This window comes from Morone saxatilis, unplaced genomic scaffold, assembly GCF_004916995.1.
Source record: "Morone saxatilis isolate NCDOM2014 unplaced genomic scaffold, NCSU_SB_2.0 Contig1, whole genome shotgun sequence".
Classification (NCBI taxonomy): domain Eukaryota; kingdom Metazoa; phylum Chordata; class Actinopteri; family Moronidae; genus Morone; species Morone saxatilis.
The window spans coordinates 15237956-15264839 of NW_023339651.1; the positions used below are offsets into that span (position 1 = coordinate 15237956).

The following is a 26884-nucleotide window of genomic DNA, read 5'->3' on the forward strand; positions in this document are numbered from 1 at the left end:
ATAGGCTCCATCTCGGTCAGCTGCAAAATGTAAACTGCTTTATATGTTACTTCAGGATTAGGATCAGGATTAATAATCACAGCACTGGTGGTGGTAGGGGCCATTCTGCATAATGAGTACTTTTAAACTTTTTTTTTTAAACTTACATATTTGTACTTTAAAAACAATACTTGAGTTTTTTTATATTGTGGTGATTCTACTTTTACTTCAATAAATGATTTGAATAGACAGCACAACTTCCATCACTGCATTACTGTACCAACATTTGTATTGTAGCGCCCTCTCTGGGCCGGTCACAGCATTTTACAATGACACCACTGCCAAAAACGCATCATGCCGTTGAAAGTTTTTTGTTTTCTCTAATGACACGATGAAGAGTCAGACGATCTCACAGCTTTTTTATTCCACCACAGGAAAACTTCAATTTGTGTAACACCTCTCGTGACGTCACGGCGCCCTCCCTCGCCCTACTCCTCCCCCTCCTCCTCCTCCTCCTCATCAGCAGCCTCTAAACGCACGGGGAAGTCTCTCGGTGTCCCAGTCAGTCAGTGCGTGTGCCGCCGGGCTGCTGAGTGTCTCCCTGCCCACATGCGCACAGTGTGAGGGTGCAGACAAGGAGCAGGACCGGTTGTGGGATTTATTATTCGGAGTGAGTGAACACCTGGATTACGAAACAACCTCTTATTTTTGATCTTATTTGTTGCTTTTTTTCTGACTTCTGGGCTTGAGAAACAACCTGCCATCATGTCTCGGGATCCAGAGGATGTGAGCAAGCTTACTGAAAGTACATACAAGGTGAGTGAAGTGAAGTCACACAGCAAAAAAAAAGGAAATAATCGGTCGATAATTGATAGGTATTTTCCCGGATTTGTTATAAAGCCCTAAGAGAGGGGAATCCTGTATATGACCATATATCATAGATGTACTAATAAATAAATAAACCTTTTATTAGAGAGTTTTAGTGTGCCTGTGCCGTGCTTTTATTGTGGCGTTATCACCCAGTATTGGTTTCTTCCCATTTAGTACCTTTTGTATAAAGGACCCATTCACTGTAAAAATAAAAAAAAATAAAAGATAACCTGATTAAACAACTTCTGATGTTGTTTACAAGGACAAAAAAGTACCTCTAGTACTCTAATAACAGCCTGTAAAGTCTAACAAAAAAGGTAAGCCAGGGACACACCCTGTTATTTAATTGTTACAGGTTGCATGAATCAAAGCAAACCAAAGGCTTCCTGTCTGTCTGACATGTGATGAGAAGAGAACGTTTCTCCCATCAATCAACATGTTATATATTATCAATGGACATAAAGTAATCTAATCAATAGTCAGTTGATCATGGCGTTAATCTCGTTCAGTCAGATCAGGATGATCTAATCAAGTTTACGCTGCTGCCTCTCACATGTGATAAGCAGGTGAAGTTTGAAAGGTTGTTCTATGGGTTTAAGGTTACATACATATAGTAGAATTAGGGTTTATTTTATTTTTTTCAGTGGAATGTCTTCCCTGGTTAAGCAATACCCACTGTGTGTGTGTGTGTGTGAGTGACAGAGGGAGAGAGGGAGAGAGAGTCAGATCTGTAGTTTACAGTGTGCCACAGTTTCAGCTGGGAGGGAGGGAGGGAGGGAGAGAAAAAGAAAACAAGGAACCTGTTTCCCTTTATTTCTTTCCTCTGCTCTGTTCTTTTCTTCATGTTAAGTCATACCTGCCCCTTCATTGTTCTATTGAGGGTGTGCCCTGGGGAATAGAAACAGGGAGGTGAACAGCACTTGATTGTTGGGGCATTTCAAGAGAGAGGGGGAGAGAGAGAGGGGGGGGGCTGTTGGTGGGAGGTTAGAGTGATGAGGTTCAATGCTGCAAATAGCTGCGACTTTGTGTGGGACTTCGCTCTTTTGAGGGAGTTGTAAAGCATACGTGAGGGGTCAAGTTAAAGATTGAAAGTTTTATTGTTCTCACATGGTGGCATTTGTAGAGCAAAAGCACAAACACTTTGTGAATTTCTCTTCTCCCCACCCACTCCCACAAAAATAGCCTCGTGAGTTTTGTTATTCTTGGCAATCCCCTTTTTTTTTTTTTTTAATTTAGGGTGTTTGTGCGTAAGCAAAAGAGAAAGTAGGTTACAAAAATGTGTGACACTGTATCATTTCATCGGCCGTTAATCTCTGCTCTTTGTCCCAGATTATGATGGATCAGTTCAACCCGGGCCTGAGGAACCTGGTCAACCTCGGGAAGAACTATGAGAAATCAGTCACAGGTAAACAGCTTACACCCTCACAACAGGACGTACTGATCTAAAGGTCTTAATGTGAACTGTGAACTTGGCCTCAGAGGGACCTCAATTTCAACAGAATTGCCACCAATCGAAGAGTTTGATTTGGAAGTTTCGCCAGAACACAAAATGATCCAGAAACTTTTCTCTGTCTCCCCACGCAGCAATGACTCTCGCTGGAAAGGCCTATTTTGATGCAGTCTCAAAGATCGGAGTGAATGCCACCGTGTCTCCAGTCTCCAGAGAGCTTGGTGAGTTTCATGCGAGTCCAGGTTAGATCTGCCCACAGTGAGTGAAGTCTCAAGGGGGTCTGCCTGATGTTCATATTCAAACGCCTCTGTGGTGGAGATACTGATTTCTCACTTTTATTTTTGTTGAAAGGTACTTAAAGGAATAGTTAGTAGATACCACTGTCATGTCTGTACGGTTAATATGAATCTAGAGTAAGCAGCTGGTTAGCTTAGCTTAGCGCAAAGACTGGAAACTGGGGGAACCAGCTAGCCTGGCTCTCTCCGGAGGTAACAAAATCTGACTACCATCCCTTCTAAAGTGTAAAAACGCAGATTAGTGGTTTTATGAGAATTTCTTGAATGAGAGCACTGACCTTGACCATGACATAACCCGCCGTTAAACAACAGCGTGTTGTTTTGTAAGAATTATACATTGTCATTTTGTCATGTTGGCAGGCTAGCCCCAGTTTCCAGCCTTTATGCTAAGCTAAGCTAACTGGCTGCTGGCCATAGCCTTAAATGCATTGTACAGACACAAGAGTGTTATTGATCTTCTCAAATAACCTTTGGCAAGAAAACAAATAAGTGTATTTCCCAAAATCTGAGAGAGATGCTCTTGTTTCGCCCAAACATCCTGTCAAACAACAGAGGCTGGACACCATCAAAATGCAGTTTCTATGCAACTTCATTACGGTGACGTATTTTACCCGCATGCAGCCATCATCCCAAATGCGAGTCAATTATGCAAACATCTGGAAATAACATTGATTGAATCCTTGTGGCACAGTAGCAGCAGAAATGTATTATTGTCTGCTGTCTACCCCTCGTTCTGATTGAAGTGCTTCCCCTTATCTGTCTTCTCTCTGAGGCTGCCATACAGGCTGTTTTTCATCCATTCTGTGACTCATCTCCAATTATTCTATTAGTGCTAAAATTTGGAGCCGACCCACTTTGTACAGGGGTCCTAATTGTCCTGCCATTAAAATTCATTAAGTTGTTTTTTTGTATTCTGCTGCGTCACTCCTGCTGGCTTTATAAATTGCCAGCATGTAAGCTCAGGTTGATGTGACAGGCAGGGAATCAGAGTAGAGCAGTAAATATGGAAAAAGATAATGCTTTATCATCTAGCCCTTTTAAAGAAAAACTGGGACCACAGGGAACGTTACATCCATTTACATCACCACACATGTCTTGGAAAAATAGCTGCATATTTTCCCTTCCTTCAAATGGCATTTGCATTACTTCCTGTCATAAACAAAGTCTGTTGACATGCCAGGCTTGTTGCCGCGATTGTCACAGAGCTGTCACTGTGTGAAAGAGACGTGATTAGGTGTGTCTGTCGCATTTGGTAAAAATGTAAATAAAGTAATAAGGAAGTGAGTGAAACACAAAAGCAGCATAGCTGAACATTACAGCAGAGGTGAAAATGAAACCATAAAGAACACATTTTAAACATTTTAGACCAAAAAAAAATCCAGACTTTCGGGTATCACTTTGGCTTTTTCTTGACCATTCTTCTGAAAACTTACTAGAATAAAATGTAAACTGAGCAGGTTTTGATACATAGATTTGGGTGTAGGCAACCTGTGGCTCTGGAGCATCATGCAGCCCTGTAACACCTCTCCCTTGGCTCCCCATGACTTTGAAAAAAAAATGTATACCTGCAAATTAGCACCACAACCAAAGAAATGGGAAAATCTAAAAATGATGATATTATTTTTTCTATCTGTCTGGTAGAGTGCAGTGAAACATTTACTGTGATTGAGGATAATCTCACTGCTGTTACGCAACGTTAATCGAGTTTGTCAGACCTGCACCTGTCAGTTAACAATGCCAACACATTGCTTCATTAAATAATATGTTCATGTTACACCGTCTTGACGTTTTCACTGCATACCAAAAACAATGAGGTGAAACTACTTCTCAAGTGCCACACCAGATGCTCCGCCATCTTTACTTTTGAGCATGTGAATGGTTTGTAGCTTTAACATTGATTGCTGCCTTTCTGGACAAAAATACATGAATTTAAATGTATTAGATTCGAAACATGCTGCAATCTCATAACTTCATTCGACACCCATTCCAACATTGAAATGGCTTCTAGTAAAACGGCACATGAAGTCTAGACGACAACGAGACAGTGTGAATTCTTTCACACATTGCAGGGAGCAGAGTAGCAAACACGCTGAATAAACAGACAGACAGAGGAGACTGTCTTCCCACCAATGATCCTTCTCATCCCCTGTTCCTCCATCTGCCTCACCAAACCCACCGGCAGTCTTTACTGTCTGTTTGTGGAGGCCAGGGGAGACTTAAACTATATGGAAATAAGGGGAGTTACTTCATTTTGTCCCTTTTTTATTGACATAATATGACAAAATAAAAGACATAAAACAGAGTTAAGCAATGGTGGATGTGTCAGAACCTACAGACCTAACTCTTCCTTCCTCGTAAATACTTCCACAGGATTTACAGTTGCTTCTTATTGCCTCAAGTGAATCTTTAATCATTCACTCCGTCACTGACATTCGGGTTGTTGATTTAGGCAGAAGAGTCAAAGAATTAAGCATACTCTCCTTTAAACGGCACCACTGTCAAGAATGACAGACCAACCTCTGTGAATGGCGTGGTGTAAAAAAGCACTTGCGTCACAGTGGTTGGCAGGTATTTGCAGAAAGTTACCTAAGGCTTTTACTTGATACCGCGCTGCTCCCTTTTTTTTCCAGGACTACAGTTTGTCCACATTTCCTCTTTCAGATTGATGCTATAATGGAGGTGAAAGTGTATAGTGTAATAAGGCAAGACTTTTAGTCAAATGACACAAGTGCTTGAAGTCAGATAGATGAGTGAAAGCCTCTAACTGGTGCTGACTACTTAGAAGAAACATCAACATGCTTGAGAAATTGTTACATCTTATGGTACATGCTGCAAAACGTACAATAAAAGCCACCTTCTTGATAACCCTTAGATGAGATGTTCTCCAATGTCCTACTTCAAGTAATAACTTCCTCTGCTAACTTCAAGTTACTCCAAATATTTGAAAATGCCAAAAGTTGATAGCTTTGTGACACTCATTACTGAGTCAGTTGGCTGACTTTATCATTGTTTACTAATTGTGCTACTGTTTGGCTACATTTTAGCATGGATATACTTTTTATTTTTTTCCATAAAAGTAAAACAGAAAAACAGACTTCACTTGGAGACATGATGTTGTAAGGAACTGTCTCAAGAAAATTTGTAAGAAAAATGTATGTCCCATTACTTTTTGAGACCACATTAAGCTAGTTCTACATTTGAAATTGCACATGATTACGTTCATCTATAACACACTGCCATGGCAGGGCAGCTGGTGTGCCATACATCAGTCTGTTTATTTAAAAGCCATAGTTTTCAGTGGGTGTACAATCAGAAACTTCCTGTGCATTAGCACATGACTGGACTCCACAGGGAGCTGCCATTCCACTCTGAAAAGCAGCAGGTAGTGAGGGACTGAAAATGTTACAGGAGAAAGAATAGCATGATCCCCACCCCTTCCACCTTTTCTCTGCGCCGTTTGTCCTGCCTCAGTCGAAATTGTTTTTTGAAATATTGAAGTAGTCCGCATGAGAAAAATGGTTATGTCAGCCAGAGTGATCTTTCCCTCCCCAGAGATTTAGGATTCAGAGTGTTTCCTGCCGATAGCTTCTGCAACAGTTTTAGCTTTCGAGAGCAGCCATTTCTTCTGAACGGAGGTTGATGTTATGGTTAATAAGGGTTTGTGACATCTCAAACATCTGCAAAGCTATTTCATGGGCCTGTTTTACTCTTTAGACACAACACACGGTATTGCCTCTATCATCAGTAAGCTACATGGTGGACAATTTATCTTTCATTACAGACATCCTCACCAGAAGCATCAGGGAACCATTAATGTTTTCCAAAAGTCAGTGAAGGTACACCTCCCTTCATTTTTCTCCCTGCTTTGTATTTTGCGTCTGAGAACAGCTGGAATGGACTCATCTGTCTTGGCCCACAAAACTTGGCACATAGTTCATTTAATTTGTTTTAGAGGGACTAACAGGCTCACTATCAATAACAATGCACGTCTCCATCATGAATACTGCTGTCCTGTTTAAGAATGTCTCTTTGTTTAGACCTGTAGGCTAATAGTGGTCTCTTTTTATTTTTTTATTTTTTTTTATTTTCACCTTTTCTTAAAACCAACAAGATGCACAATTTATACATTTAAAAAAAAAATCCAATTTTTAGTATCTCAGATGATGTATGTAACATAAGATTTTAGTGCCCCCTCTAGACTAATTAGAGTAATGACATGCAACATACTCCAGAGTTTCATTAGAGGAATAGTTTGAAATTTACAGTACATTCAATACACTCACTCGCTTTTTCCAACAAGAGTAAGATAAGATAACTGATACTTCGGTTTATTAATTTAAAGTTACAATCAGGAGATGGTTAGGTTAGCTTAGCATAGCATAAACACTAGAAGTAGGGGGAAAAATCTAGCCTGGGTCCGTCCAAAGCTAAAGAAAATCTGCTAATCAGCTTTTCTAAATTATTAACACGTTTTTGTTCAAAATGTCTAAAGAAATGTCTAAACTTTGGACAGAGACTATAGCTGTGTCCTTCTGCTTCCAGGCTTTACGCCTAGATAAGCTAACGGTCTTGTTTCTCCAGCCACATACCTAGTGTACAGATGTAAATGCGTCAGTGGTATTGCTTTTCTCTGACTCTCGGCAAGAAAATGAATATTTTACAAAATGTTGAACTATTTCTTTAAACCTCCATTAGGTGTATCAGCTCTACTGATCATGAGAGGTATGGGCAAATGCTGAGAACAATTAGCTGGACCAGTCACACAGACACAGACTTTTTTTTCCAAACCAGGCATAGACTGATGAAAACTAGCGAAATAGAGGAGGGTGGAGGTTGTTTTCAAAGAGTCCACTCATTGTTCAGTCAGTTATGACTCCTTTCGTCACACTCCACAGCTCTCTAATGATCTCAGACCTCAAACACCCTCGTCCCGAATCCACCATTAAACTAAAGGCTCTCCAGTACACTGGGAGTTTCCTCCAAGGGACCTCTAAAGAGACCAGAGACTCACTTACTGCTCAATAAACTGTGACGGTGGGGCATCTAAAACCCCGTCACACTTCAGTCCTTTCACGAAAATACCCCATGATTCTTTGTGATCCCTCCTTTGCTTGCTCTGCACCTGAAGTCGTTTATCAGCTATTAAAGATTTTAAAAAGTATTTAGTGGAAATGATTGACTATAAAACCTTTAAACCACCTTGTTCTTTAGTTTTTCTTCACATAAAGAGCATACGAAGCATACGTGCCGTTTTTAAGGTTACTTAAGGTTTGCCTTCAGTTTATAAATTGAGATTTATTGCTGATGCTCTGCGGCTGCAGTTAGTTTTATGTGTTCTAGTAATAAAAGATGTTATGTGCTGTGTGTGATGGCAGGTCATCGCTCTATGTTAAGGAAGCTGTCCTAGCTATTGATCTCTAGGAAACAGTAGACATGCTGAATGACAGTAGATTCTCAAATCACTAAACAATAGTATAATAGAAACCAAAAAAGGTCGCTCTTGATCATCATTAGAGTGATAAACCGATTATCAGTATTCAAGGTGGTTGATTTGATTGGTAATAATGCCGACAGAGTGTTCTTTGCATTTCTTTGTCAACTTTTGGTTTAAAGACATTTGAAGATGTCGCCTTTGGCTTTTATGTTTAATGTTTGATTAATTGATCAATTGAGTGTTTGTATCTCCCAGTTGTCAGCTTAAGAAACTGAACAATGCAGCCTTGCCTTGAGTTGGCATGTCAGTTTATGCAGTTGATGTTGACAAAACAATCTCGCCTCAAGGTCTATTAATTAGCCATTCCTGAGCTTTTCATACCACATGATCTTCATCAGCAGATAGAGTTTGCCCAGTGATCATTAAATTGTGGATACATTTTTTTTTTTTCTTTTTACCCTTGAGCTTTTGATGTATGCAGTGGTTGTTGGTTGTTTGATACAAACTCTGTACAGGAGTGGCATTCCCAGAAGTTGTAGGATGTGGTTGGTTTGGTTCAACAAGATTAAAATCATAAAAATTGGAGCTTTTTTTATGGCGATACTGATATTCCCATCAAATGACTGGAATGGATGAATGGATATTCGTTTGCCCCACAATGGATGACAGAGTTAACTAAAATCTGAATTCTTTTGGAGCATTTTGTGTCACAATGACACCACGGTGACTTCTCCCTGTGTTTCCACATTGGATTTAGACCACACTCACACATAATGACATCATTTATGATAACAGCAAGGGAGTAGCTCTGATCCACGCAACCCCCACACAGTCACTCCGTACCTGCACTGGAATGTGTATAACTTAGATACCATTCGATCCTGAGTCACATAGGAGGAGCAGTGTCAGTGTTCAGAAGCCTGCGTGAATAACCCGAGTGATGCATAAAACTTCGCTTACAAGTCTATGACCAACTTAGTTCAGCTCAGATGTCGCTTGCACAACAGAGGAAGGGTTATCAGTTAAAGTGGTGAAATAAAGGTGAGCCAGAGAAAAGGAGCCAACAGGTGAGCTGCCAGTGTTTGCCCTGCCAACGTCATCTCATATTGTGCAGCTTCCTTATCTAACACCAAATAGGCATGTGTTGTGGTGGCACAAGGGCACTCCCAGCTCATAAATGGCATCACCTGTTGAATGTCAAAGGCGTTGCTCTGCGACCTATCAGCAGCCTTGTAAAACAGGCATTAGATACAGGTGTTGCCAAGTGAATTACCAACATAGTTAATACAGGACCAAAAGAAATTACTTTTCAGTCGTCTCTTTTTACAGTTTTTCGGCATTCACTTTGACCTGTAGTCAACAGCAGTTGGGTTATGAATGTTTTAACCACCCATTGGATAAAAAAGTCAAAGTTCATTTTATCTAGCAGTGAGCTACAGTATCTGAAGTAGTTTACATTACTTTTACTACAGATTATGAAGTGTTGGATGAGGAAGTGGAGGAGAGAAAAGACAAAGTGTTCATAATAATGACTCACAAGTCATATGAGTGAATCCTGGATGGCGTAGTTTTCCACCGATATCTTTTATCAACTATGTACCAACCTGCATAGAAATCCACGTAAAACACGGCATTGTATATTTGAAATTGTTGATGTGAGATTAGATTATTGTAGTACTTAACATCTTCAAAAGAGAACAAATCACCAGGAACAGAGATTGGAGATAAAATAAACTGAGAAAAAGCCATCTCATGATGTTCTTTTAATGTGATGAACTTGAATAGCAGTCCAGTTTGGCCCAGTAGATGCTAAAAACCATGTCTTGCCACGTGCTTCTTTTCCATTATTCACACTTTAGCTGGAGAGAATCCATTTTTACTTTTACTTTTACACCTCAGCTCTCACATCTTATTTCCTCAGAGTGAAAGCCACAAGTGTCAGCTCTCTGACTTCTTCACAATGTTGTATTCTGTCCATCTCAACTCCAGTTCACTCTCTTCAGTCTTTCATGTTACAGATTCATCGTTCACCGTACGGTCTATATATACCAAGTTGTGATGACTTTCTGTAGCATGTACTGTCCCTCAGGCAGGCTTTCACACCTTGTTAACCCCAAAGGTGAAACCTGCAGGTGTACAACGGTCTCTTTAAACTCCATCCCGTGCCTTCCTCAGCCTCCCCCTTCCACTCCACGCAGGCTGTTGTTGGGGCTGTACAAACAGCCCCCGAGCCAGCGCCACCCCTCCCCGCGGACGCACAAAGGCAGCATTTACCAGTACGTTCTGGTGACCTTCAGAGGGCAATGTTGTTGTAGCTGGACGCTGCCCGCTGGATCACAGAAGTGCAGCTCTGTATCAGCTGGTCATTACGTTTGTTTGTTCTGAGTGGAGGCGTGCAGGGAGGAATGTCAGGTTGGGTCAAACGTGTATGAGGTGTTCAGGTGTCCAAGTGTGCTGACAGGCAACTCTTTTACAGATTTTCACCTAAAAATCACAAAGTGAACCCGACACCTGTGCTTTGTTAACTATCTTCTGAAGGTGTTGAGATTCTTGCAGGTTGTTCACTTTTGCTCTTTTCCCTCACAGTGACACTGTCACATGTCCGAATACGATGTCCCACACTGTTTTTACAGGTTTCACCAGAACACTGTGTGTCCTATAGTAAACCTTGAGTCTAGATTTCACCCCATTGTGACAGAGGTAGCACTATAAACTGCTTAGCTATGACTGTCCACTTCTGTTTACAGTATTGACTCACTCCCATTGTCTCGTGTCATATGCTGCTCTATCCATGCTGTAGCCTGTCTGTGAATGGAGACTGTTCTGTATCTGACTGCACAATACCAGAATGTTTCATAGAGATTACTTATTGACAGTTGTTTAAATATTGAAAGGAGATAAGTCATCAGTAAAATATGAGCTGTAAAGATCTATGCATGGCTTTATAAAAAACTGGTTATGTTTATACAGGAAATTTGAAAAGTGTTTATTGTTAAGGGTTCTTACATCATTACATCTGCTCCTGAATCTGCATTCTGTTGTACACGGCTTTTGGATGTTTGGTTTCTTAAAGGAATAGTTCAACATTTTGAGAAATACACTTTCTTGCCAGGAGTTTGATATGAGTATTTGTTTTGTTTGATTATTTACACATATAAAAAAACAAATACAGTATATAAATGGCAACAGAATGTGAAGTAGAATTGCCTATAAAAGTGGCATATTACAAGAAATAATTACAGCAATGTAGTATGAAGAATCCAACAGACGCATTCATAATACATGCAATTATACACAAACACTATTATTAACAGGCAAAGAGCATACACTCATATGATATGACTTAAAGTTTTTATAAGACAAATAGTATTGATAACATTCTCATGTCTGTATTGGAAATATGAAGCTGCAGTCAGTTAGCTTAGCTTAGCTTAGCACAAAGACAAGAAACAGGGGGAAACAGCCAGCCTGGCTCTATACAAAGGTAACAAAACCACATACCAGCACCCCTTAAGCTAATTCAATAACATTATATCTTGTTTGTTTAATCCTTTCAAAAACTGAAGTGCAAAAACAACACGTTGTGGTTTAACAGGAGATTCCGTGCCACTCTGTTTCTTTGCCCGGGTGGAGTCACTTCCTGTAGTGATACCACTCTTCTTTTGTGACTCTCTGCAAGAAAGCGAATAATTTTTTCCCCCAAAGTATTTGCTTTAACTCCTCTTGACCGAAGTTATAACACAAAACCTCAGGGGCCATACATTCAGAATGGTTTTCTATTTCTTATTAATGATTTCTGAAATACTAAGAGTCATTCCTGGTGTTTTCCTAGGTGTGGTTCTGATGGAGATAGCAGAGGTCCACAGGAACGTCCACAATGAACTGGAAGAGAACGTGAGTAGCTCTAAAGTGTGTCTGGTGATATTCTTTATTTTTCTTACTGTCAACAAATCCCATAAAAATACCAAAACCAGCAACGAATTGATCTTACAAAAACATTTTGTGTAGCCAAAGCCTGTGCCATCAACCTCCATAAACTCAAAATCACATAAATGAGCCTCACTGTTGGTGGCATGGTCTTAAGGCTGAGAGCCTTAAACATAGTATGGAAGTCAGAAAGTATTGAGAGACAGACTGACACATTGTAGGTTTTGGTCTTTCCATGGTCTTTTGTTGACAGTACAAAAAAGAAAATGGCCAGCCTTGATTTTGAATGCCTTCTCTCAGCAAAGCCCACTGCTCTTAAAGTTGTTCCCTTCATCTTTGCTCCATTATTTCTGGTCCTGAATCAGAAGAATAAAAGAAACATAATGTGCGAAGAAGAACATAATGGATTTGAAGGATGAAAAGAGACTAAATCTTTCCTGTGTTGCAATTATGTCATTAAAATAATTTTGTGCATTGACTGGTCCTGGACCTGTTGAGCTTGTAGGAGTAAGAAATTGTCATTCCTAGAAGTACCCCATGGCCATTAACTCTCTTATCTTCACATAATGGACAGAGATTTTACATTTGTCACACTGTCCTTTCTATACACGTAACCTCTACAACCTTTTAGGCTCATTCTTTTCATTTTAGAGAGTTTGAAATAGTGGTGAAGGAAAGTTTTACGAGAGTGGAGAATCCACTGAGTCATTCCTGACCCTGCTGCCTCAGGGTGAAATGCTTCAGATACCAGCTGGTGACGAGAAGTAAATCGAAGTGTCGCCAGTTTAAATGCGGCAACAACTGAAAAACAGGACTCAGTCCAATGTAAGACAAATTCGAGAAATAAGCACAAGCTCTCTCCAAGTTACTTTGAAACTACCCCGGACTGATTGCAATTCATCTGCGAGAGGGTAAAGTTGTAAATCATTAACCTTAACAGGCTGATAAGCCATCCCTGGTGGGTGGAATCTCATCCTCTCAGAAACCCATTATCATACATTCCACCAGGTCACTCCACTCTTATCATAATGCTGCCATTGAGCCATGTGACTGAACTGTACATTGCGTTTAGAACAGCGTGCATGCAGCAGGATGTATGTTGCAATGAATTTGAGGGGTGTGTTTTCACATTTTCCGCAGTTAAAGAGGTTCCACAGAGAGGTTATTATCGAGCTGGAGAAGAAGACAGAGATGGATGTTAAATACATGAACGTAAGTGTAATCATATATCCCTCTTTCCATCAGTTCAAACACCCACCAACCAAACAGAGAGATTATTTCAGCCTCTGTGCATCTGAGGAACGTTTGTGTAATGAAAACTGCTCAACTGGTCCTCCCTTCACTTATGCCTCTCTTGTCAAACGTCTGTAGGCCACCTTCAAGCGCTATCAGTCAGAGCACAAGCTGAAGCAGGACTCCCTGGAGCGCTCGCTCACGGACCTGAAGAAGCTCAGGAGGAAAAGCCAGGGAAAGCAATCAAACAAGTACGAGATAAAAGAAAACGAGGTGAGATTGAAACCAAACCAACCCCAACCTTCCCTTCAAAATGTTGTGTTCACTTACGTAACAATTGTATGGATTTTCGAGCAGTGGGGCCTTTGCATGCTTATGCTCTGATGCCAGTGAAAAGAATATGACAAGTGTACAATTTATGTGACTGTGTGGAGAGATGTGGCCAAGATTGTTTCCATGATAATCACATACCAATGCAACAGAGTAAAGTGGTGGTGTGGAGCACGTTTTGCTTCTCAGTTGTACTTTAGTATTACGTAAGGGCATGGCATCATTGATGACAGACAATTATGGAACCAAATTCCTTAAAAGAAATGCTTTTTTTTTAGATTGGACAAAGGACTTAAACCCTTCAAAGGTGCCACCACGCCTGTAGCCATCTGCAGATTCTCTGTTTTTGCATGCAGGAGGCCATTATAGCTTGGCCCACAGTGTTCAGCTATACAGATGGAAAATTGTGTTTTTATTAAAGGCGTACACACCCAGATTTGCACAAACATATGCATGAATGCTCACATGTATGCAGGCACAGACACGGTTTCAGACAGTGCTGAGATACAGGTAGTATTGTTCGCAGCAATCTATATTAAATGGTCATCTTAGGTTGTTTATTTTTTATTTAACCTTTATTTAACCAGTCATGTCATTAAGAACAAATGTATGATGGCGGTCTGGAAAAAGGCAAAGCCTCTTGAGGGAAGGGAGTAGGGGCTAAAAAAGAAATGTCAAAAGTTAGAAAAACATCAGCACACATCCAAAAAAAATAAAAAAAAATGTAATCACGCCCATACCTACTTACATAAAATCACAACAAGCATTACATGTGACAAAAGGCATTACATAAAAGACATGCAGTCTAGCGCGCAAGCATCAGACAGGCAACAGCATCAGGCAATTCAGCAAGAGAACAAGGGGAGCATACACTGTACAAGCTGTAAGACAAACAGACCAAGCAAGGAACAGCAGTAGCCAGAGAACAAGAATATGCACAGGACAACAGACAGAGCAAAAGTTAGGAAGGATTATTGCGTTGGGAAACAGCCGCATGGATCAGTGAGAATGTCCTTAATAGAGTCTTTGAAGTTGACTTGAAGATAAATTTGTCCAGCATTAGTGTTTTTTGCAGATTGTTTCAGTCTTTGGCTGCAGCAGACCGAATACAGTATTTGTTTTGGGAACACAACAGAATATGTTGAGCAGAGTGGGTGTTACAGGCAGCAGATGTAGTCGGGGAGGACAGACCAAAGAGGGTTTTGTAGATAAGAGTAAACCAATGGTAATTACAACAGGTCTGTAAGGATGGTCAGCTGACAGAGGAATAAAGAGTACAGTGGTGTGTTTTCCATTTCATTCCTTGCAGCCAAAAATGTAGTCATAAAAAAAAGTCAGAGGTAAATTGATCGACGTGTATTTCCAGTGTAACTACTTCGATTATCCAAGGACATATAGTAAGGAAGGCGCAATAAGCATGTTTTGTATGCCAAAATAGAGCTGGTAGGGCTTCAACATCCACTCAACACTCCTATCACAATCAAATGAAATGACAACCGTGGCGAAGAAGTGCCACTGCTGGATGGACAGAAGTACACACAGCTTTGAAGTTTTGCAAGTCAGTGTCGAAATCGCCTTGCTTGAGTAGGCTTGTTTGTGGTTCAGTGACCCAGAGTGTATTGGTTGAAGTGTGTTGCACACTGTCGGGTGTTTATGTTCTTCTGCCAACAAGCAGTCTTAACACCTCAGATAGTAATTTGCTTTGTAAATCAGTGTGGTGAGATGAAGGAGGGACTGCATAGCCTGAGTAATAACTCCTGTCTGGCTCTTGTTTTAATTTATCGACTGTTTTCAGGGCCTCACTTTGATGATGGATGGTGTGTAAGCCTGGCTTGTTTCGAGAAAATTACTAAACAAAAGCTTTAATTAAAAAAAGTACAGATTGCATGTTGTAAAAGAGCTGTTAAGCTGCATGCTGTTTCTTTTTCCCTCTGCTGCTAAAGTCAGAATCAGTCTCCTGTTTACCCTTGCACCTTTTGAAAAAGACACTGGCACAATTGTTGTCTTATCTGGGTGGAGCCTTACAGCCTGAGCCTGGCTCTCAATCTGAGCTGAGACATGGGGCCCCTCCTCTCTCGGAAGTGGCTTTTTCATTATCTGATAAAAAATGACACTGGTTGACAAAAAGAGAGACGAGGCTAACTACTCAGCTTTCTCATAATCATGTGTGGCGCTGCCAATGATGAGCTCACTGTCTGTCTGCTCTCACCGCCTCTCGCTGAGAATCTGGATGATTGTTTGCGGTGAAAATGGGAAATGAAGAGTCTTGATTCTGCTTCTGACAGGCTATTGTAGAGAGAAGGAGAGAGAGAGACAGAAAAAAATGAGACCAGACAGTAGAGGAGGGTCTCCGAGCCCTTAGAGACAGGCTGCTTTACCGTCACCATGACAACCGGGGGGAAATGGGAGAGTAGGGGCGAGTGGGTGTAGAATGAAAGGATGGAGGGGTGGGTTGAGAAGTCAGTTTAAAGAGTTTGATATTTCAGGTTCAGCTGCTTTGACAAGCAGAGTCGTCCTCAGCCTCTTTGAGCGGAAGGTGTGTTTTTCGGCGCTCTGATTAGGTTTTCCGCTGCACAAAGATCAATCCACAGGCAACAGGAGACCCGACTGAACTTGTCACTAATTGGAGAAACTTTCATTCTAAAACTTATTAGCGCCTCAATTTGTGAATCTGACCTGAGCACGCAAATAAATCTGATCCCCTCATCCCCCGCAACACATCATCAGGCTTGTGAAAAAGTACCAAAGGTCTTACAGTAAAAACGTGAAAACAACTAGACATCATTAGAGATGACACACAGGTGTGAACAACAGGCTTGATTTAAGGGAATAGATAATTCATCAATGTGTGCAAATGTGATTAAAAACAATAAACAAATATACCCAAGATCAACACAAACAAAATTATTAAATTAAATGAATATATAAATAAAATTAAAAATTCAAATAGTGTAGAAAAATCTAATTACAATATAAAAGAGTGAAGTAACAATAAAAAGAAGACAAAAAATACAGAAATTAAGGGAAATAAAAAAAACATATATTTTTTAATTTGTATTAATTTGTGTTAATATCCTACAATTTGTATGTATGCTGTTTCTTTTGTGTTTCTTTTCTCCCATGTAAGATCTTTTCATTTATTTATTTCTGTTTTTCTGTACCATTTATATACTAATTTACTGTTTTATTATTATTTTATTTTTATGTTTTTATTCATATTTATTTATTCATATATATTTTATATATATTTAATTTATTTAGGCCCATTCTACCATTTTGAGTTTCATCTTTGGTGCACTTTGTGGAAGATATCCTCCAATACAATATAATAAAACACAATACTCATTTTATTTCTCATTTGAAACCTGACCAGTTATTAACCCTGTTCCATGCCCCCCCTTGCCGTCCTCCGACTCTCTCTGCAGTATATGAAGACAATCACATCACGCCAGGTGGACATGCAGAAGTTCATGGCTGAGGGCTGCAGGGAGGCCTTACTGGAAGAAAAGAGACGCTTCTGTTTCCTGGCGGACAAACACTGCATGTTCTCTTATCAAATTAGCAACTTCCATGAGAAAGTAAGCACAAACAGAGAGGTAATCCTGCATAGTCGGACCCCTCCATTTATGGGCTGTTAAACACTTTGCTCTCTTTCTTTCTCCGGTGTTTCCAGGCCAAAGACATGCTTGCCGTGAAGCTCCCCAGCTGGCAGGAAAAATGCAGCGACATCACCATGGTGCCGGATACGGTGATGACTATGATAGAGGGGCTGTCCACCACTCCGGAGCAATCCCCGCAGGTTGAACGCAACAACAGGGTGAGTGTTAGCTGCTCGTGTGTGGTTTCATGCTGGCTGTGAACTGTATTTATTTATCTTTTGTGTTGCTTTTCATCACTAACTTACTGTAAGATGCATCAGATAAAAGCTGTAGATAAAAGCCTTCCAGATAGTACATAAGTGGAACAAATCATGTAAAAAAGACTGGCCCTGGAGCGTTTTATCTTGTCTTGTTGCTTGTAGTTTGTCTTGTTAAGGTGCTGGTATCTGATGGAGGCTGTTGTGTGTAAGGTGGCTGGTTATCATTGTCTGGCTACCAGCCATGGGAAACCCTGCATGTGCTTGTGTTGTTGTTTTAAAGTCCACTGAGGGTTTTTTGGCCCTGGCTATTTATTGCTGCGTAGGAGGGAGACAATAAGTTTCAGTTACTGTAATGAATGTTCTGCCTTGATAAGGACTTCACCCTGTTCATTCAAACACAATGTTATAATTTCTCATATTTTGTCACATATTGCGACTGCTAATCTTATTGCTCTTCATCCCCTCAGAACAACATGGAGTCACAGGTGCCTCCTCCAGCACCCCAGCTCAAGGCCCAGATCAGTCCATTAGCCAACATGTTCAACCCAGAGCCCAGATCTCCACTCACCTCCTCTTCAGACCACAGCTCAGGTACAGATGGCTTCTCTGAAACACAAGCAAAATAGGCTCTACAAAAATACATAGATATGCCCAAAAATGACTGTGGAATGTCTCAGTCCTCCACCATAGCAAATTCCTTGCATGCAAAAACCTTCTTGGCAATAAAACCAATTCTGGTTCTGAAGACTGTTTTGACCGTTAACAAGATGCCAGTCACCAAGTCATGTTTCATGAAAACTGAATGAGTGCAGATTGAAATTCTGACCATTAATATTATAATACTTTAAAAATGTCATGGGTTCCCTCTTTTGAAGTTCTGTCAAAATACGAGTGCTTTCAAAGAACGGAAATAAGCTTATTCGCTCTTGGACAGTTAAATGAAAAAATCAACAAAAAAATATTTTTATGGTAAATATGAAGCTAGCTGGCTGTTAGCTTAGCTTAGCACTAAGACTGGAAACAGGAGAAACAGTCCAAACAAAATCCAATTTCGGGTTCCACCAGTACAAGCACCTGACTAAACATGCAATACAATTTGTGATCATTAGAGGTGCTGGTAGGAATTTGTTAGCTTTGGAAAGAAGCAGGCTAACTGTCTCTTGGCTGTAGCTGCACATTTACCATGCAGACTGATAATGTTGTCAATCTTCCCTCTGCAATAAAGCAAATAAACCCCAAAGTGTCAAACTACTGCTAAAACAAATGACCTTTCATTATAAGTTTTGATCTCTAATTTCTGTTTTTGTGACCCTCCGCTACCTCCAGATCGGGGCAGTCTCGGAGAGGGCAGTCTGTCCCGGTCGACATCTCAGTCATCGGGTCTTAATGTGGGCAGGAGGCCTCGAGTTAAGACCATCTTTCCCCATACGGCGGGCAACAACCACACACTCCTCAGCTTCGACGACGGCGACATCATCACCCTGCTCATCCAGGAAGAGAAGGACGGCTGGCTCTATGGAGAGCTGGAGCGGACACAGCAGTGAGTTTTTAACTATTTTCATACTCAGGGATGTGTAGATGGCTAAATGGCACCCCAGTTCGGTTTACTTAGCCTGTTTATTCCAATGTTTTAATGTAAATATACAAAAAAATACAAAAGTTTGTTTTGATGGTCCTCATGATGAGCGATGGTTATCCCATCTTTTTGTTCATCTCGGCCTCTCTGGGTTAGTGTGGTGATTCAATACTTTTCAACAAATCCCACCAAGAGACCAAAACCCTCTATGGAGAGTCTGTGCAGCTTAAGTGTGATACAGTTTATTCTTCTGTGCCATAGAGCTCCATTGTTGTCCTAAAGCCATTAAAAACACATTGCCACACTGCTTCACTGGGTGGCATGTTTCTTCATTACCATGAACAAACACACTGTACTTTATTTTTGTCCATCCCACATACACCTGCTGCTTTAAATACTATAAATACAGACAGGCTGGAGAAGACGGAAAGTACCGTGAGACAGGCTAACACATTATGGGTTTTGGTCTTCTCAATTACAAACATTGAACCTTCAGCCTAAAGAGCTGGATTGGATGTATAGGCTTTTAAAGTGTTACAGAACTTGTTAAAAGTGAATACAAACTTGAAATGTGGAATAGAAAGTTTTATTGTGAAATCCCTTCCTCACATACTTAATTTAAATGCAATATAAATACAACCTTTGGCACACCCACGAGAGGAAACATACTTTCATTCCAATAAATATGCAGCAGCACTGACACACAGGCGTTTTTTACATAACTCACTTGAGCAGCATTCGTTTCTGGCTTTGTGTCTGTGAATATCTCGCTGTGCTGATACATCATGCCTAGAAACAGAGTATGCCAGGTATGTTCAACATCGTAAAGCTTGATCTCTCTCTCTTTCTCCCTCGCTCACTCTTGCCCTGCCCAGCAACACCAGACACACATGAAAAAACTCACACACAAACAAGAGACATCTGGTCTTTTATATTTCGCTCAACAATGAACAAATGCTTAATTTTATCTCTGTGTCGCCTCTCTTAATATTCTCCTACACTATCACACACTGCCCCTGTTAGCTTTGTGTGTCTTATCTGCTCAAATGGTCAGATTGGAAAATGTTTATGCACAACAAGTCATGTTTGTATATGTAGCTACTGTGGCACAGATCCATAGAGTAGCCTCTGAGTTGCCTGTGTAATTACTGCCATCTTCAGCTCCTCGCCAGATCAATTAGGACTCATAACACAGGCGAGAGGATTACGGAGTGCTTACAGAGCTTGTGCCTTTTTTTTTCATTCCCACTTCGAAACAAATTAGTGCAAGCCTTATCTGCTTCATGGGTGTGAGAGTATGTGTGTGTGTGTCATTAAGTGGTCTTTTGAATTCAAGTGGTTTTAATGCAGTCAGTGGCGGTTTGTCAAGAAGAGGACATGTTGGGATAAATCACATTACATTCTGTTCCTTAGCAACAAATCCAGCGCATTGGTCTGATAAGCCATCTTTTTCTCTAGACGTGACTTGGAGGCAACTTCTGAGTCTTTGTGAGCAAAATATGTCTGTCTGTCATATATCCTGTGTCTGATATGTGCATTTGATTTAAGAATGTTGTCTGTGGCTGCGATTCTCGACAGTTTTAACTCAAAAACAAATCTTCTTGCAGAGTGATTGTGATAGATTCTGAACATATTTCAAAAGTGGCATTCATCATTTAGGCAGAATTGATTTTGAGACATATTATTTTATCATGGATAATAATATATAATTTTATCATAAATCTAAATCTAAATCTTTAATATAAAAAAATACTGATGTACATCATCTGATACTCTCGGGGGGAGTCTTTATTTGGGTTACCTAAATATGAAACTTACCTACCATACCTAATTGTGCAGAACAGGAGATCAGTAACCTGTATCAGCCTATTTTCTGGTCGATTTTGGACAGAACCAGGCTAGCTGTTTCCCTTTGTTTCCAGTCTTGTGCTAAGCTAAGCTAACTGAGAGTGGTATTGATCTTATTTTCTAACTCAAGCTAAAAAAGGGTACTCCCCAAAACGCCCCTCAAACTATTCTTTTAAAAAGTGTGTGCTATTTCTGGTATCATGCAATGTAATCATTGTAGCTACAGTAGACATGCACCCCAGAAGGTTACAACTAATGGATATCCAAATAATCAACAAACTATAAACATCTGACTGTTTATATAAAATGTTGCTGTGTTTGTCTCTCTGTCATTAGGCGGGGCTGGTTTCCCTCTTCTTACTGCAGGCCTCATTCTGAGCCGGTGATATCAGATAGGTAAGGAAACATTACAATATGCCGGGAAGAGAATCTGTGATTTGTTTCACACCTGATGTTTGATAGTTGTACCTCTATGTCGTATGCGCTAGCAGCAATCTGGGCACACCGGTGCGTTGTCTGAGTGTGGCCAGTCTGCCAGAGCAGGAGGAGGAGGAGCCGGTGTTGCTGCCGCCACCAGACTACAGCGACAACACCCCCTCTAACCCAGTGATCCCCTCAATGCCCTCGCCACAGAGCAAGGTCAGTACCAGCACTTGAGCAAGCATGCACCAACCACATGTTACATTTGTTACATTTATTAAATCAGTACAAGATCTTTTTTTTTTCTCTAAGAAACATTTTATGAGGCTAAATGCTCAGGTGAAAAAAGTCTCTTTAACAGCATAACCTTATATGTTTAACCTGTTTGATCTCTTTGGGTGGTTTGATGGTTTGGTTTTATGTAAAGCATTATTGACTGGTTGAAATGGTATCAGTGTGCTGTGTGTAATGATGTTGTAATATTTGTTACTTGTTACCAAGAAACCTTTTAACCAAACGGTTGTGAGGAAAAGTGCCCAAAAGACAAAAAACAAAAACACAAATCAAAACACACAGAATCCAAGTACATAACAACTAAAACAGACTACTCTTTAACATGGCTTCAATGTTGGGAGTTCGGCCTACTAATATACTGACATACTTTCATTTAAAATGAGTGCTATTTTCAAGCATTTTTAGTGTCTTGTAAGAAGAGATGAGATGCTGTCCCGTTGGTAGTTATGGCTAAAAGAAGTTGTTCTATGGATTTGCAGACTATTCCTTTAAGCCATCATTTGTTTTCAAATGAGGATGTTAGTTTTTATTATTATGTGGAAGCACTGTGCTATAAAATGCAAACAAACATGCTCATTATTAAAAGTAGTCTTCCATTGTATTTTATATAACTACAAGCTGAAAAACAAGCGCACAGCCAGTAAACTTGTTGGAGCATTTAGTAGCTCATTAGCCAGGTGTTGCCGTCAGGAGTTGCTAGAAGCTGAAAGGATAGTGAATAGTGGAATTACAGTCACCTGGTTGCCAGAACATTACTCCAAATGATTCAAATGCAGATGTTGTTTCACACCTGCTGGATATGTAAATAGGAAACTTCAGCTTAAAAGATGATCTCAGTGTTGTGTTCACAACTTGTGACGAAGAATACAAATAAGCGACGTAACATATGCCATAAGAGGTGCATTATATGTATTTTGAAGGTAGCTCTTTACCATTTTTAGCTCAGAGATTCGTTTGCGAGCAGTGTCTGACCTGCCAACTAGGTAAACACAGACACACTCCTCTTTCTTTTACAGCTATTGTTGACACAATTTGCATGGCTAACAGTAGAGGACTGTGGTTGTGCTAGACAGCTGCCATGTTTGAATGTCTATGAAGCGTACCAGCTCTTGCTCAAGGAAAAGTCTTATGTTTCCTGATAGGCTATCTGTATTGCCTTACCTAAGTCATCGCAGACTTAACAGCTAAACTACAAAATGCCATCACACACATGGAACTTTAAGTCTGACTAATTAGGTCTTATCAAAAATCTTTTGGCTGCATAGTCATCGCCTCCACGCCCTTTGAACGGAGCAGAGCCAGAAACACACCTCAATTCCTATAACCAGTTTGAGGAAATATGCTATATTTATCCTGATGAAGGATGCATAAGCGTTCTGCATGAGCTTCTTAGCAATTTTGCCACTGTTAACACATTTGCTGTTAACAGCAAACAGCAAACAGCAAAATTGCTGACTTGATAGTGCTGAATCAAGAGGAAACAGGCGAAATAGACCAGAGAGTTGTTGGCTCAAAATTATTTTAAAAGACATTTGAAAAATGCTCCCGACCAGGTTTTGCTGGGTTTTGTTCAGGAATGGAGAGATTGGAGGACAGGAGAGTTACAGAGGAAGGCATAAAGGACACGAGGGTACAGAAACAATTTCATTTGGTGCCTGCACTGTGTCAGCTGATTGAGAATGAACTAGTAGCTGTCCAGGCAGCAGACAAGCCCAGGCACGCTTCTTTCTCCCTCATCATCACCTTCCTCACTGCTCTGTCTGTACTCTGTGTCCTTTGTATCTGCTGCCTCAGGGTTTTACCATGAAATAAAGCACAGTGAGGGATATACCTTCACCTACAGGAGGAATCCCAGTGTTTTTCAGTCATCTTATCCTCATGTTATTAAAACATGAACATTCTTATTTAAGCACATGGACCAAAACTTTGGTAACGCCACTTACAAGTAGTCCTTATCGTCCCTATGACAATTTGTTCAGCTGGCAGAAGGCTGACTGTGCTCTTTAGTTTTGTTATTGTGACTTTAGGGCGAAGGTGGACCTTGTAACTGCTCATGGGACTTTCGTTCCCTAAGTTCAGCCGCTCAGGCAGCATTTAAATCCCTTTTTCTGTAGAGGGGATCCTAAATTCAGTCAGTTTCAGTGATTTGATCAAGTACAGTAGTTATGTAACTTATATTGGGTTTTTTTTATTCAATGTGTTTGTTAGTCATAAAAACTATAGTAACCCTAAAGTAATTGTTGATGTTTTTGCATACATTTTCACAATTTAACTTGAAATGTCTGTATTTCCAAGGAAACACAAGCGTTTAAAGATTTTTAAAGCCAGGAAATGAACAGATGCTCCAGCTGAAATGTTATCATTTATTTTTAAATGAGGAATGTAAGAGTTTGTTTGATGGCAGAACACAATCTAGAAAAAGGTGTTTCCTGAAAGGCAGAGTTCAGGGCAAAAGGTTTCCCAATGTGGGGTGCATGTTCGGTGACTTCTGGCTGTTGTCTGCTCTCTAATGGAAGAGCAGGGTAATGCATGTTTTTCTGCAATTATTAATGAATGCAAAGACATCCATTCCTATAAGAGGTGTATTATAATGATATAATCAATTTAGGTTTCTATAGCAAGTCACCTCTCTTTATCAGCTTCTCTTTGTCATGCACACTAAATAAATGAATGATAACATCTTAGTTTAAATGCATTTTTGTATCTAATCTAAAGACAGCATCTTGAACTACAAACTCATGACTTGTCTAAAGTTCATCTGACATATATATTATCTGATTTAGCACCCCTATAACTTTCCCCCCCTAACTTTCTTTGCAGCATCAAATTAACAGATATGTGCTATAGGCTACATAGCTCCGGTGGTTTATGTTCCTTAAATTTATTGTCCTCATGCTTACATGGCTCTGTGGAGGCGATAAGATTATCGTCCTCAGGTGAGAGAAAAAGAGGAGTGTGTCCCTCGCCGGCCTTTCTAGATTGTCTAGATTCCAGACTGAGGTCTGAGGTTGTAAGTACGTGTCAAAACTATAGTGTGCTGATAAATAAGGAGGGGGGACAACTGTTGATGATAAATCTTATCAAACCAGTCCGGCAACACTGACTTTCTTCACAGCTGGAGGGAGGGTGTGGGTTTGTGGTGACTGTGGTGGTGTGCGTTGAATGTTGTGTGTTATTTCTCTTTGTCTGCTGGATCTTTAAGGGTCTTTTCTTCTGTGTTTTTTGACAACAGGTTTCTTTAGCACCCAATGTCACTGCAAAGGCTCCTTTTCTAGGGTGAGTGACCTAACACAACTAACAAACACTCACAGTTGTGTCAGTAATTAAAGGTTGGTTGATGGTAAATTTAAAGATGTTATACCAGCATTATGATTTTTTTCCCCTTTTCCTGCCCACAGAGGAGGGAATCCGTTTGCCACGGTCAAGCTGAGACCAACTGTCACGCATGACAGATCAGCGCCAGTCATCTAACACAGAGGAGGAGGATTTTCACCGCTGTTATGCCTTCAGGGGAATCATACAACATGGGCCCCCTGCGACACACCGAATATCACCCCAACCTGACATGTCACCAGCCTGCATGTTAGTCTCTCTCAGTACCAGTCTGCTCTATTAAATGGATCCATTGTTTCTTGGAACAGAAAGTTTTACCATGCAAGTGTGTGTTTTACATTAGCCACAACAGGGACATGTTGCATAATCAATACATGGAAAAGCAGGAATTCTGAAGACTTTTGTTGCACAAAGAGATATTTTATGTTAAAAAACTGTCTCCCCAAAATGAAAATTTTAGACTTTGTCACTGAAAGTTGTAATCAGATCTAAAAATATGTTGCATTGCTTGTGGCTGCTTTACAATTAAAGCCATCTTGTGCTTTGGCAGTTGAGGGCTTTTAATGTGAAGCAGTCGCTTAATATCATCACATAGTCGAAACAAAACTTAATATAGCTTGTATACAGTGTAAAGACAATGAACAATGAGGCTGATAACAATGAGATAAAATTGCACTGGCATACACTGTTTCCTGTGAATCCCCCGTGCATAGGTAGGCAATTGGAATCTAGCATGGGAGTGGCGGACTCCACCACTACCGATGAAAATCTTGAGGATTATAACTTCAGGAAATAATTAAAACTAGAAAATACTTTTGTCTTCTTTTCGTCTTTCCAGTCCAAAAAAAGGGGAGGGGTGGCATTTAATGCTAGCTATGTACTGTAGTTCCTTCAGCATTGTAATACAAGGCTGAGATTAAGCTATTGTGTGTCTAATGGTCCTACAAATACCAGTGGAGTTTCTACTGGTATGCTAACAAGGTGATTAAACTTGAATCTTCATTTTGGGGTGAACTGTCACTTTAAAATAGTTTCTATAAGAGGACAATGGATGCTCAGACAGTGTCTTGAGGTCTTTTCCGGTTTATTTGTAGCAGTCAGTGCAGTGTTTAAATACAGAATGATGAGATGTAGATGTAAATAATAGTGACCTGATGCTGATGGAAAAAGACGAGCACCCAGGCTGTCATCCTGACTTGCTGAAAAAATATTGTTATTTCTATTTTTTTTAATTATTTGTCTTTCTTTTAAGAGAAATTGTGATATTCTAAGGTTGTGAGAATGAAGGGAGAGTGACGTGTTGGGAAAAAGGGTTTGTCATTTGAGTGAAGGCAAAACAGTATGTCACTGTTTAAAATGAGAAGGCTATTTATATACAGTAAGTTTGTATGAGATATTTAAATGAAATATGTATACAGAAGTCCATTCTGTGAAGGGGCCCCTTTGAATACAATAGCCACTGTGCTCATGATCCCACACTGATTTTGATTTGAATGCTGGTATGTATTTTAAATGGGCAAAATTACCTTTTGATGAAGGAAATATTTTTCACTCCTTGCGGTTCCACTGTTGTTTAATGTAGATTCTGTGTAACATGCACAGTTATGCAAAATAAAAATGTTCTTTACTGGTGGACATTTGTATTGTATGAATTAAAGTGGGTCATTATTTAAAATTAACAGTATGAACTGTTTCTTGAGGAAAATGACTTGTGCCATGTATTTGCTTTACAGGATGTAAATGTATGGTGAGGAAATGATTGATGAAACAGTTTATTGATCCTCATAGACCCACTGATGTTAAGTGTGTAAGTGAACCCATCATACTGATATAGTTATTGCCTCATGCTTTCTTCAGAGTACCTTGCCACTGTGTTGACCAATGTAGTCTTTTTTTCTCAATAAAACAAGGTGAAGTCCAGTAAAAGTTTGCATAATTTATGTCCAATTGTGTTTTCTGTTTTTGTCTCACCAGTCTCTGCAACAGGTTGTTTCACTCAGCTGAGGTTCAAGGATGGTTTACAATGTGTTAAAAA

The 26884-nt window shown here is 40.1% G+C and overlaps 1 protein-coding gene across 2 annotated transcripts; it reads left to right on the plus strand.

The window, feature by feature from the left end:
* The first annotated feature begins 541 nt into the window (after positions 1-541).
* Positions 542-26769, plus strand: baiap2l1a (BAR/IMD domain containing adaptor protein 2 like 1a). 2 transcript variants are annotated; one of them, XM_035659516.1, is made up of 14 exons: positions 542-795; positions 2179-2254; positions 2434-2520; positions 11862-11923; positions 13097-13168; positions 13328-13462; positions 16945-17097; positions 17193-17336; positions 17846-17969; positions 18705-18918; positions 21139-21198; positions 21291-21441; positions 24749-24792; positions 24915-26769. In XM_035659516.1, exons 1-14 carry the CDS (start codon positions 745-747, stop codon positions 24985-24987), a joined length of 1446 nt encoding a protein of 481 aa, XP_035515409.1. In that variant the 5' UTR covers positions 542-744; the 3' UTR covers positions 24988-26769. The 2 variants fall into 2 exon arrangements, with proteins under 2 accessions (XP_035515409.1, XP_035515417.1); XM_035659524.1 differs by having other exon boundaries at positions 21294-21441.
* The last annotated feature ends 115 nt before the right edge of the window (positions 26770-26884 follow it).